The 14,065-nt window shown below is 38.6% G+C and overlaps 1 protein-coding gene across 1 annotated transcript; it reads left to right on the top strand.

Annotated features, from left to right (window-relative positions):
- Positions 1-9,989: 9,989 nt before the first annotated feature.
- LOC147633357 (G-type lectin S-receptor-like serine/threonine-protein kinase SD2-5) lies at positions 9,990-13,518 on the top strand. Its single transcript, XM_086806421.1, has 3 exons — positions 9,990-12,944; positions 13,092-13,190; positions 13,309-13,518. Exon 1 carries the CDS (start codon positions 10,049-10,051, stop codon positions 12,908-12,910), a length of 2,862 nt encoding a protein of 953 aa, XP_086662547.1. The 5' UTR covers positions 9,990-10,048; the 3' UTR covers positions 12,911-12,944; positions 13,092-13,190; positions 13,309-13,518.
- Positions 13,519-14,065: the final 547 nt, after the last annotated feature.

The following is a 14,065-nucleotide window of genomic DNA, read 5'->3' as shown; positions in this document are numbered from 1 at the left end:
TCAAAGCAAGTGGGCTCAACCTTCTATATTGCTTTTACCATGTAAGCATAATGATGAGTTGTATATCCATCATATCTCAACCTGTCAAAATTAGGGGTATCTAGCCCTCGTAGACGTGCGTACACCTGGATCACTGCTAGGTGTCCTCAAAACTGCCCTGGTTCTCTTTACACCAGGAGTAACCACAAACGGAATGCCAAGCTCCTCATCAAGGCTCTGCTTAGAGCCACTAGAGTCACCATCCACATATGAGTGACCTGCTGACAGATCAGACACAAAAGGTTGATCTACCTTTTCCTTCCCTTTCTGTGATACATGTGTACCTGCATCATTCTTCAACTTGCTTGACCATGGGCTAACATTGGATCCACTGCTCGAGGACTCCTCAGGTCCACTCAGCACCTGTGATTGCTGCTCTACATGTGGTGCAACATCAGCACTTCTTACATCTGCATCTTCTGTTGCCTTCACTAGTGCATACCAGCTACTCATCTCATCGAAGACAACATCTCTACTTACTCGCATCTCACGAGTGGTAGGGTTATAGCATCTATAACTTTTTTTCTCCCATAGCATAACCAATGAAGATGCATTTCTCTGTCTTTGGATCCAACTTTGTTCTCACTTCATCAAGAACATGTACATATGCAATACACCCAATACTTTCAAGTGAGACACATCCAGTCATGCCTACTATAAACTTCTGTTCAGGAGTCATACCATGAACAGCTACAGTGGGTGTCCTGTTCATAATCGAAATTTGAAGATGTCTCACTGGTCCCTAGTAGAGGTCCTTGTACAACGCTATGCTAATTTTCAACTGAAGGTCCTGAGCCCAGTGTGTACACTGGTACGTACCTAGTTTGATAAATGCACTATCGTCTATTTCGGCCTCTAATAGATGCCCAAATTGTAGGTGCATGTGATTATAGGGTGTAGGAAGGTCCTATAGATGCCTTGGACAAGTTTGGGAATTTTTGATTTTTTTTTGTAAATATTTTAATTTTTAATTATTTTTTAACTTTATTTTTTTGGATTGGCCAAAGTTTTTCCGAAACACGTGTTTTGTGTTTCTTAACCCATCTGGCACCAGAAATAGTGTTTTTTTGGGTGATTGAAGTGATGTAGGCGTTGGCTCTCTCATAGTTAAGCTCCTTAACTATGTAAAATTGTAAATTTTTTGGGTGTCACACAAGTTGCATCAATGTGATCTCGCAACAACCTAAAACATATAATAGAAAAGTTTGTGCGAGCACTTTTTGAAAAATTTCTATACTCTTTTTTCCCCTGACCTTTTACCTTTTCCTTTTCACTTTTCACTTTTCACGTTTTATTTTTCATTTTTACTCTTCATTGTTTACATTTTCACTTTAAAGGGGGTTTTCCTAGAGTCTTTGACTTGGGGCCAACACGCATTAAATGTGTCTAGCCACACAAAACAGACTTTTGGAAATTTGTGGTGGCTAGTGGTCTAAAAGCCTACACACATTAAATACGGCTAACTAATCAAGATGCCTCGAATTAGAGAAAGGATTAAGTGTAATTAATCCATGTTAATTACACTAATGCAAAATTTTAAAAAATACAAAAAACATAAAAATTTCTGTTTGCGCTAAGTGCATATTTTAATGCAAGAAAAGATTTCTCTTGAAGTTCGGTCCATTCATAGGATTTGGATTTCTTGAGAAGTTCAGTGAGATAGTGCGAGCCAAAATTGGGATAAACCCTATTCTAGGAAACTGATTCTATGGTCTGTTTTACCTAATTCTTTCCATTTGATGCTCAATTTGACTATTTTTAATTTTGAAATTGAAAAAACATGAAAAAATAAAAAAAATGTAGAATTAGGAAATTGGACTTACAATTGAAATGTGAAAGAGGAATTAATCTAAATGAACTAATTGCAACATTCACAAGAAATGAAAAACATGAAGAATTTGAACAATGTGCAGGAATTTGAATAATATGCAGGAAATTGCAGAAATTGTAGAAATCAACTAGAATGTAAACATTACCACAAAATGGACACATTTCCATCTATTCATTTCTTCCCTTTTTGCAAAAACAGAAATAGAATTCAAAGATACACACACACGTATTCAAAATGCATTATGGCTATGCGGTAGGGCTACCGATAGTAGTGCCGTTTATGGGAAGCCCTTGCACCATAGAAAGAGTGCAGGAACTAGCCAGTGTCGTGGGGCCTTGCCTCACCGCACTCAAGAGCATAAACAGCTCAAACAGAGAGGTTAATCTACCATAACTTAGCCTACAATTTCATAAACAAGATGTGTCACTCACCTCGTTGATTGCTTGTGCTCGGATTCTCATAGGAGAACTTTTTGCCACATAGCCACACTCCAAACTCTGCTCCAATGCCGCCCGCCGCACTCCAATGGAAACTCAACCCTCCTCTCTCACTCAATCACACACTCACTCTCTCACACACATGCAAGTAAGCACCTCGGGGGGTTCACTGTATGTAAACTCTATATATCACATGCGTTCAAGGCCTAATTTTAAAACCCCTTCTTTGTAAATTTTTAATGAATAAAGATACCCTTTTTCTATTCAATCTGTAAATAGTCCCTTTAAATGGTACCCTTCTATATGTAAAAAATGTGTAAATTTGGGATTTTAAAAACTCCTTTTGTTGAACCCACGTGCTATGCTTACATATTTATTAGTGACCCCTCGAGCAAGCACACAAGAGCTCAAACATGCAAGAGGCAAGAAAGAAAGCAATACCATAAGAGTATAGAGAAGAAGGGCACTCTCTTGAATGAATAGCTCAATAAAATCACATCATAATTAATTCCACTAGTTTTTCATGCTAAAACCCACTAACAAAAATGCACTTGTGTAGTCACACTTTCTGCATCACACCATTGGCATCATATAGGACCATTAGCACCATCATTAAGCACTCAGCAAACACACACATGACTAACACATAACACTTTATCCAACACCTTGATAACTCCATAAAAAACAGGGAGGCAATTCAATAGAAGTTGGAGAAAATGGCAATGCTCATAGTTCCAACCTATGTTAGGCTGCTACTTGATTGTGATTAGGGGCTATCTATTTATAGAATGTCTCACAAAAGACAAGAGAGGCCTTGGAATCTTTATTTATAGGACACTCGATTGACACCACATGGAAGATTCACAACAATGGTGTCACCACATCAGTGCACTCAATCTCATCTTTTTATATATAAGGAACCATGATTCATCACATAAACATGGGCCCATGGCCCATATAACGCTTTCCCATGCACTCACATTAAATTAATATTTTAATATTTCCCATGCACTCACATTAAACATGGGCCCATGGCCCATAACGCTTTCCCATGCACTCACATTAAATTAATATTTTATCAAACATTGGAAAACAATCATTTGTAAATATATTTAACAGTATTCACTTTCTTTTTCCATACATGAGTCTTATTTAAGAGTTCCATCATTCCATATTGATGACAACATAGTCAAGACCATCCGTCTCTTTCTTTGGAATACTCAAAATGAAATTCCCTATATCTGGGTTTGATCATTGCTTGGATATCATTCTACATATCAACCATGGCATTTATCAATTTTTCGAACCATTGGATTCGGTTAAGGTTTCTTAGATTATCGAGATATGGATTCCTTAAGTTGTTTTCAACAAAGAACTTGTTTATGGGACGACGGTCAAAGGGGATTTACCTGTAAAATAAAAGATTTTTCTTAAGATAGGATCCCTAATTTAGTTATTTAATTAAAATAAAAATTAGTAAATCTAGGATTTAACTTGGTTACTCTAGATGATTTATATAATGTTTTTCTTTGGATCAGACTCGCTCACTCATCAAGAGTTATCTTCTCTAGGTGAAAATTTATAGCTTTTACTTCAGATCCACTTAGGTAGCCCTGCTTTCCAACTTCTAACTTAGTTAGGAAACATGCAAGAGAGTTCTAGCTTATTCATTTGATTACTCAAAAAGAAGAGTATCACATAAGCTTATGAACTTTATGGTTTAGTGGTAAATTTCTCTTCTAGTAGTGAATGATGTGAAGGCCTTGCTTAAATCGAAGACATTGACTTAGAGAGATTCTTTCATTGACTTAGATTTATCTGAGCCATGCTTATAATGTGCTCATCTTTTGTGTGGGTACACTTAACCATGTTTCTTAATCGTCCCCTTTGTGAAGTTTATAACATAGTCATCATCATGATTATATATTACATATAGTCCATGAAATGTAAAGGTCAACTCTTCCTAATTATGCTTAGTTCTTGATTAAGCATAATCAAAGATATTGACTTAGATTCTTTCATTGACTTAGATTTATCTGAGCCATGCTTATAATGTGCTCATCTTTTGTGTGGGTACACTTAACCATGTTTCTTAATCGTCCCCTTTGTGAAGTTTATAACATAGTCATCATTATGATTATATATTACATATAGTCCATGAAATGTAAAGGTCAACTCTTCCTAATTATGCTTAGTTCTTGATTAAGCATAATCGAAGACATTGACTTAGAGAGATTCTTTCATTGACTTACATTTATCTAAGCCATGCTTATAATGTGCTCATCTTTTGTGTGGGTACACTTAACCATGTTTCTCATCATCATGATTATATATTACATATAGTCCATGAAATGTAAAGGTCATCTCTTCCTAATTATGCTTAGTTCTTGATTAAGCTAAAAAGTTAATTTTTAGGTTATCATATTATCTTTAGATTCAATCCCGAGAGAATCCTTTTCCTTCACCTAGTAACATCATGGAAGGCTTTTGACTTATAGATAATGTAAGATACTTCCCGTACCCTTTCGAGGTAGGGAGGGTACGTAACACCCCAAGCTTTCTATGAAGAATACCTAATCGGGAGCCAATCCTTAACTACCCAATATACGAATACATTCACGATCATGGGGGTCTTACCTATATTTTGCTTGGAAAGTACCCGACTAATCAGGTCTACCCTACTGCCCACTTTTCAGATTTGGAATACGATCATCTATGAGGTTTTTTTAATTACTAAGAACGTTATTAATATAGATGCATGACATAACAAGGTTAATTAATTTAATTCCCTTCACTAGTTCCTTTATCCCTTAATGCTAAAAAATCATTTAAAAACAATACATCATGAACTTGAATTATAGCAAGAGAATTACAAGATCTAGAAAACATCCCTCGGTGCACCGAGCTACATATAATCTAGGCATTGCGACCATTGGTGATAAATTATCACATATTAGCAAGGTGAAATTTCCCCTCACTCACCTATACTAACATGAAACCTATCAAGCATGGGTTTGCAATCCTAGAAGGAACCCTCGCCCTACCCTATGGTGGGTTAACCATTATAGGTAGTTGCCCCAACTCCGTAAATACTCAAGAGTTGGTTGCCCTGGGTGGGGGAATACCCAATGGCCCCTGATCAATCACATCGGAATGGTTATCCCCAAAAGAATATGCCCTTGGTTTATTTTACAACAATCTTAGAATATATTCTTGGTCTTGTCATAATCTTGCATCCATATTTCATGCAACAATCCATGCAATAAATTAAACATTCACGTAAGAAAAAAATAACCTTTTCTTTCTTCTCTTTATTTAGTAAAAAATTCCTTGGCTAAATGCGTCTTAATCAAAAAATTCTAGGTTTTAGTCCCACTTACACGGATGAGGTGGAGGCCAATAATCATGATTACGAGGAGGTGAGCCATCCCTCCACTTCCTTGGGAGTGATTCGCGGGCTATTGTCACTTGAGGTCTCATTGTCACCTCACCACACGACCATTCGTTAAGTTGGACAACCCCTCTTGCCTTGCTCCCCACATCCACCATGCGCCATCCTCTAGGGATAGAGGCCAGATGCTTTCTCGTTTGGGTGGCATGGATCTCCTCTTAAGAGCGATAAATCTTTGGTGGGAACCTCTTGCTTATAAAAGAAAAACTCAACCACTAGGCTATGAATATTTTTTATAAATGAAGTGAGAACTAAATACTCAACTTTATCTGGTTTTGGATAAAAGAAAACAAATTTTAAGAGAGATTTTTTCTTAGACTATCCTACGTGGACAGAGAGTGGAAGCGATTTAAGGGCAGAGAGAGAGAGAGAGAGAGAGAGAGAGAGAGAGAGAGAGAGAGAGAGAGAGAGAGAGAGAGAGAGAGAGAGAGAACAACGTGGAGGGATCGATAGGGTCTGACCATATCCTCCCTTTATATATATATATATATATATATATATAAAGGTGGGGAGTTGAGGTTCTCACACAAGTGGAGGGAATGGTTGCTCATGATGATCTGGATTTGATTCAGATGGATGTAAAGATTGCTTTTCTTCACGGTGATCTCCACGAGGAGATATATTAACAAGCGTTCCCTTGTGCATTTATTGCTAGATTCTATCTACTACATTGAATTGCCACATCAATTCCCATCATGCAATTTCTTGAGAGTGATAAATGCCCATCTCTAGTTGATATGATCTTGTAGTCTACTTTGATTTGTTGTCCTAGATCTTGTTAATTATGCCTTATGCATATGCTTTATGCATTATGCATTTTGACCAATTCCTACTCGTTAATTAAGTAAGGCGCACATAAAGCTATTCTTTTTGAAAAAAAACACTTCCATCATTGCTTCATGCTACCATTTAACCATTGGCACTAAAATATCACTAACTTACTAATTTTTAGTAAATTCTTTTTTATATAAGTGCTTATCTTTCCATACATTTTATTGTCTATTAAGTTGAGACTTTCATGCTTATGTGACAATGTCATGGCAACTATTTAAAATTTAAGCACTACTATTTTTAGGAAGTAGCTCTTGAAGTTTGATTTTTGTTGACCGAATATTCAAGTTTATTTCTTCCTTGTGGCATCAATTTCCCACACCATGCTAGCTATTTAATAAAAATGCCAAAGTCACATTTTTTTTAGTGGTTGATGCTTGATTACCAGTGAACTTAGACCTAATAATGTTTCTTTGACTATATTTGTCCAATTGTTTCACATGCTTTTTTGAGCTAGTGAGTGTCATATTAAAAATTTAATAATTTATGTAATTATTTAATCCTTGTTAAACCTTTAACTAATGTAAACACATACATACATACATATATGTGTGTGTATACATGCATGTGTGCATGCACGCATGTGTGTGTGTGTGTGTGTGTGTGTATGTGTTTAATGTGGTGTACCAAAGTATTCTATTTAAAACAATTCATATGTTTACTTAAATGATTTAGATTTTGTGCTCTTTTCGTGTAAAATATTCTTGACATTTCAACATACAAACACCAAATTTTAGCTATTATATTCTTGTGTTATGTACTAGATCTAGGAAAGAGCCACCTACTAAGATCCCACACACTATCACACACTATCTATTAATGGGACACAAGAGAGAGAGAGAGAGAGAGAGAGAGAGAGAGAGAGAGAGAGAGAGAGAGAGAGAGAGAGAGAGAGAGAGAGAGAACTTTTTTAGTGTTTTAAGAGATTGCTCTTGTAGATAGAGGACTTAAATAATTATCAAAATTGTTCTAGTAGCTACAGGACATAACCTATTGCATTAAAACTTATGGAAAACTATTTGGGATTACGAGGACACTCTACTTAAACAACAAATATGTAAGTAATTTATATATAGCAAAATGCAAGTTAAAGACAAAAACAATTCCTTGGTATATATGTGAGGCTTGCATATGTATTTAAAGATAAATAACTCCTAAGTATCCACGTGATGCTTGCATATACAAGTTTGAGGTGTGATCGAGCTTACATTTACAAGTTTGAGGTGTGATCATTCAAATAAGGTTGGATCTCATCAAAACGTTTATGCATATTTATTCCATTTTCTCTTTTGCCCCATGTAAATTTGCACTCTTATTATAAATTATGAGCTCTCTCTCTCTCTCTCTCTCTCTCTCTCTCTCTCTCTCTCTCTCTCTCTACGCACACATGCATGCATGTCCACACTAAAAATTAAGAGGCCAATATCATGCTATGAATATAGATAGCTCAATGAAAATACTTTTTCTATAAACTCAAAACATTATGAAAATCTTTCAAAATTTCTATCTTATGAGCTATAATGTAATGTATTTGTATAAAAGTTTTCTTTGTAATTCACTCAAAACTAGTAATTTTGGGAGACTATTTTATAAATTTTCTAGAATTTCCCATGCCAAATAGCCATGCACTTTTGAAAAACCTCATAAATAGCCATTAGGCAAAAAATAGCCCCTATTTTTTTGGCATTCCTCTTGGAATTAATGTGTTGCTGAACACATTAAAACATGCACATGTGCATGCACACTCAAACCCATCTACATGCATATCCTTATTTGTTATACTCTTGGAATTGATTTGGTTGTATCAATAAATGTGGTGATGGGTGGAAAGAAGGTGATGTATGGATGCTTACCCATCTGTATAAACACTGTAAGTATGAGAGTTATGTGAAAGTATTTCTTTTCCATATCAAACTATTTTTGCTAACCTTTTTTGTATTGATCTAGGTAAGAAGCACATTGTCGAATGATGTGAAATATGGAATATTTTTCAAGAAAAGGATGGGACTGAAAAGAAATGTTGAGAGAGATGATGTGTTTGGCTTACTTAGAAGTCAAGATAACAAGTAGAAATGGAATAATAATGTGTTTTTCACTTGGAAGCTATGGTAGCTAGTTGCAATCAAGTAGAAATGGAATGATTATGTGCTTTTTTAATTAGAAGCTACGGTAACTAGTTGCAATCAAAGAAACAACATTATATGATTTTATCTAAGTATAATGGGAGAAGATAAAATGCAAATTACAAATTAAAAAAAGTAGCCTCATATACATTGCTAGGCTTGGAAATGTGTAGGTGTAGTCATGAGGAAACTAGATTGGATTTTAATGGGGAAAATTGAACGTAGTTATTTCACTTTCCCTTGTGCCACATTAGGACCACTCTAGTATAAATTGTGAACACTGTGTGCGTGCATGTGTGTGTGTGTGTGTGTGTGTGTGAGAGAGAGAGAGAGAGAGAGAGAGAGAGAGAGAGAGAGAGCACTGTGTGTATATATGTGTCGTGCCTGCATGCGTGTGCGTGTGTGTGCATGTGCATGTGCTTTCACATATGCACACAAGAACACCTATGTGCACCCACCCACACGCGTGACACATGCATGCATGTATGTATGCACATACATGTGCATGCACACACGGACATGCACGCGCACACGCACACACACACACACAGAGCACATAATTGTATATGGTGAACTCTTGAAGTTAAGGGATTACATCAATGGATGTGATGGGTAGAAACAAGGCAATTATTTTACGCTTGCCCATCTCTATAGGGTGTGTTAATACCATGACTTTCAATCTTGTGTCTAGTCAATCATTCATAGATAATCATTTTGATTGGTCTAGGTAGGATGCACATTGTTGAATAGTGCAAACTTTGGGATATTTTTTCAATTTCAAAAATGGGATTGAAATGAAAAGTCGATATTAAAGACGATGTATTTAGTTCACTTAGAAGAAATATTAACGAATCAGGAGTGTAATGATAACGTGATTAACTCTCTTAGAAGCTAAGATAATGAGGTCAAGAGGGGAGTATCCTAGTGGTGAAGGCATGGATATGGACATAGGTTGGGAACCCTGAAGCTACACATTGGTTAGGACCCATTAAGCTACACATTGGTTAGACATGATATCAGTAAATACTACATGTAATCTCTTCCCTCTCAAAGAAGAACTCTCAAAGAAGAAGAAGTTGCCTCCCCAACACAAGTTAAGGCAAGCAAAGAAAGAAGTTATTAACCTTAGCTGGTAAGCTTCCTTGACAAAAGAAAATCTTATGACATGAAATGTTTTTCTATTAACTTTAACGCGGTTTTGCCAAGTTGACGTGGCCCATACTTCCCACGTGGCCGGAACACTTATAAGAGCCAACCAGAACAAATGTTTTGAGTCAAACTTAATTTGTGTCGGAACAAATTCAACGGAAATATTTCCGTCGTTTGTGTTCCGGCCATGTTTGTGGTTCCGGCAGCACCACGTGCCATTCTCTGGGCGCTCCTACTTCTCCTCCTCTGGCAGCGCGAGTGTGTCGCCGGCGTTTTCTTCGCTTCCTTGCCGCTCAAGCCCTGCGCCCAAGCTCATTCCGGCACTGCCGACTTGCTCTCTGCCGGACGTTTTGCCTTCGGCTGCCAGGCACTGAATCGGAGCTCGCCAGGGAGCTTCTTCCTGACGGTATCGTTCAACACCACCGGCAGACCGCCCGTCTGGATCGCCAACCCCTCCCGCCCCGTCTCCGTCAATGCCACCCTTCTTCTCAGCCCCGGCCTTGGCGATGTTGTCCTCTCAGAACCTGGTGCTGCTGCCGCCGCATGGAGCGCCAATATCACCAGCCGTTCTACGACTGCTGGAATCGTCCTCGACGGATCCGGCGAGCTCCGCATCGTCGATTCCGTCAACTTCACTCTCTGGCGTAGCTTCCTCCACCCTTTGGATCTCCTCTTGCCAGGCCAGATCATGACACCAGGTATGAAACTCGTTGCCGGAATCTACTTGTCTTCAATCTCTCCTGCGCTGAGTTTCGGCAGTCCTGCCGGAAGGAGCTCCTCCGGCGCCAGCTATTCGGCTGTCATGGAGTCCAGCGGACTGGCTTTCTTCGTCAACTTCTCCGATTCCGGCAGTCTTCCCTATAGCGTCTTCAGTTTTAAGCTAGATGAAGCCAAGGACGACAGAGCGTGCCTTAGCGCCAAGGAAAATGGCAGCAGTGTGCAGCTGCAGCTTTCTTACGAGGGAACGCAACTGAATCTGCAGTGCGATTCCAGAAATTCCGGCCAAAAATCAATTCAACAATTCGGATCGGATCAACATCCGGTTGCCGTAGATTTTCTGCGGCTGGATTCCGACGGCAATATGAGGGGCTACAGATACAATTACGACAATGAAACATGGAGTGTGGTATATGATTGGTTTACAAACATTAGCCCAATTGGGGTTTGCAATCTTCCTAGCATTTGCGGTCCTTATGGCATTTGCAGTCACTCTTCAACAGATAAATCTAAGTATCACTGCAGCTGCCCACAATTATCAGCTAATCCGAATCTTAATCAGGATCAGAGATTATTTCTACCATTAAACAGCTCTGATTTGCAGCAAGGATGCAGATTATCCCGCCCACTAAACTGCAGTTTAGGAGAGGCATCCCAGTATTTTATAGAGCTGCAAGGAGCGGACTATTTCGCTGATCGTGCTTTATCTCTTGATCACATCTCTACTAGCACAAAGGAGAAATGCTTACACAATTGTGCACACAATTGCTCTTGCAAAGCTGCATTCTACAGGGCAGATGTAGGGGCATGTTTCCACTATGAGCAGGTTTTGTCCATAATTGGGTTGGCTAATTCAACGCAGGTGGGTTCTGGGCTCCCTGGTTCAACTCAATTAGCAGCTAACTTGACAAGATTAGAGACTAATTTGGCCCAGTTAGACAGTGGATCTGATAATACAACCCATTATGTGGCCTATCTGAAGGTTCAGAATATTTCCATGGCAAATGCATCAGCTACTGGATCATCAAAGGCTGGCAGCAAGTACCTTACACTGGGCATCAGCATCGGGAGTACAATGGCAGGCCTCTTTTTGATTTTTTTAGCAATTGGGCTGTGGCTTTGCTGCAAAAAGAGGAGGAGATTCAAAGCTCTGGGTCTGGGAGATGAGGATTTCTACAACGCTTTTCCAGGCCAGCCTATACGGTTCACTTTTACCCAGCTACAGGAGGCCAGTGGTGACTTCAAGTGCAAGCTCGGCGTTGGTGGGTTTGGCTCAGTTTACAAGGGCACCCTTCCCAATGGCTCCATCGTTGCAATCAAACAACTCGAGAGTGCCATCCAAGGCTTCAACGAGTTTAAATACCAAATCATGTCCTTAACCTCCCTTAATCACCCTAACCTTGTCCACTTAAGTGGGTTTTGTGCAGAAGGACCTCACCGCCTATTGGTCTATGAGTACATGATCAATGAATCACTTGATGCTTGGATCTTCAATAAACCCATCAAAGAGCTTAATAATTCCTCATTATCACCCTCAATAGATTGGAACACTAGATTCAGCATTGCATTAGATGTGGCTAAAGGATTAGCTTACCTGCACCAAGCTAATCTAATTCATCTTGACATTAAGCCTCAAAACATTCTATTGGATGATAGATTTGTGGCTAAGCTATCTGATTATGGGCTTTCTAGGCTGATGGATCAGGATGAAGGACGTTTGATAACACACATGAGGGGATCACCGGGCTACATGGCGCCGGAATGGCTTCTGCATACATGTGCAACAGAGAAGAGTGATGTGTATAGCTATGGGATGGTGTTAATGGAGATGTTGGGTGGGAGGAAAAATGTGGATTTGTCCAAGCAAAGGGATAGTTGGTACTTTCCTGCATTAGCAGCAAAGATGTACAAAGAAGGCAAGGTTTTGGAGGTCCTGGATGAAAAGCTAACCAAAAGCAACAGCATTACCATGGGGGAGACAGAATGCCACCAAGCCAAGAGATTAATGCAAATTGCTTTTTGGTGCATACAAGAAGATCCCAGCAAAAGGCCTGACATGGAAAAACTCTTGTTGATGCTAGAAGGCCACAAGGAGGTGCCAGAGCCTCCATTAACCCTCCAATTTGGTGGAGGTAATTTGGGTGCTTCTAATCCTCATTATGAGGATAATCATCATTATCAGCAGCACAATTATCAGAGCGGGTCTTCCTCTCCGAGCTGTTTAAACATCTCGTTTGCATCAGAGCCATCATCTATGGCAACGTATAATGCATGGTCAAGCAGTGGGGGGCAACTGGATGACTGCAGATTGCTCTTGCCTTCTCAGGAGTAAAAGCTTAAGTCAGGATTAAGCTTAAGTTGAACAGGTAAACTTTCCTGCCGAGTGAAGGTTAAGATTAGTTAGCAACATAAACCCGCATGCCTAGTCAAGGTTGAGACAAATTAATTGACTGCATAAATCGATTAACAACACCTTAATCCACATAACAACTTATCCTAATGCCGGGATGTAGGCTGTAGGGCCTTTGCCGCCATGGCGTCAATGGGCGTGCTTGACGAAAACTTCCAAGCCATCCGAATTAAGATATCCCGATTGCATGATCTTGGAACATGTAAGTTTGTACATGAATTGCATTTAATTCGCCTTTATTTGAAAAAGATTTGTAAATTGAAAATTGGTTATAATATTAAAAAGCAAGTAAATATTTAATTTTTTGCACTGTCTGGCAGCCTTCAATGTGAAACGTTCAAACTCCCAAAAGCTCTTGACGGTGGGACAAACTCCCCAAAAAAGTCTTTGGAATTCTTCATTTTTGAAATTGACACCTTTATAATAAGTTAATTGTACCCTTGTAATTTGTAACGCAATTTGGCCGGACAAGACAAGGCAAGGTCTTTGTTGTATACAACATGTCACATTATACAATTGCATTTTGCCCATGCTCCTCCTCCTTCACTTGATGACAACCTTTCACTTATTTTGAAGCCTCATGCACACTGTTTATCTTTATATAAAAAAATAATCGAAAGGAGAGATATTTTGTTTTATTCAAAAGACTAACATGTCAAATACATCAGGCTTTTTAGAGAAGCTTAACTCAACTCATGCACTGTTTATCTTTGAAAGTTGCTAAGCCCTTCTCTTTGAAAGGTGCTAAGCCCTCCTCAAGCGATTTGGCTTGCCAATGTAACCTTGCTAAAGAAAGGCATGTTAAAAAAATTACCCTTCACATTGAAAGGGGGTAACTAAAGCATACCTTCATAGAAAGGGCACTGATATGATTAACTAACAAATATTCTTTATATATACACATTGCATATATGTGTGTGTGTATCATGATTTTAGTCATTTTTTAAGGTATGTATGTTGAAAAATTATTGGTTCTATTTTGAAATCTATGGCTAAGTCATGATTTTAGTCATTTTTAAAGGTACGTATGCTTGAAAATTATTGGTTCTATTTTGAAATCTATGGCTAGGTCTTATT

The sequence above is a fragment of the Cibotium barometz genome, chromosome 12, assembly GCF_041138505.1.
Source record: "Cibotium barometz isolate CiBa-2024 chromosome 12, ASM4113850v1, whole genome shotgun sequence".
NCBI lineage: Eukaryota > Viridiplantae > Streptophyta > Polypodiopsida > Cyatheales > Cibotiaceae > Cibotium > Cibotium barometz.
This window is presented reverse-complemented; position numbering and strand designations above follow the sequence as displayed.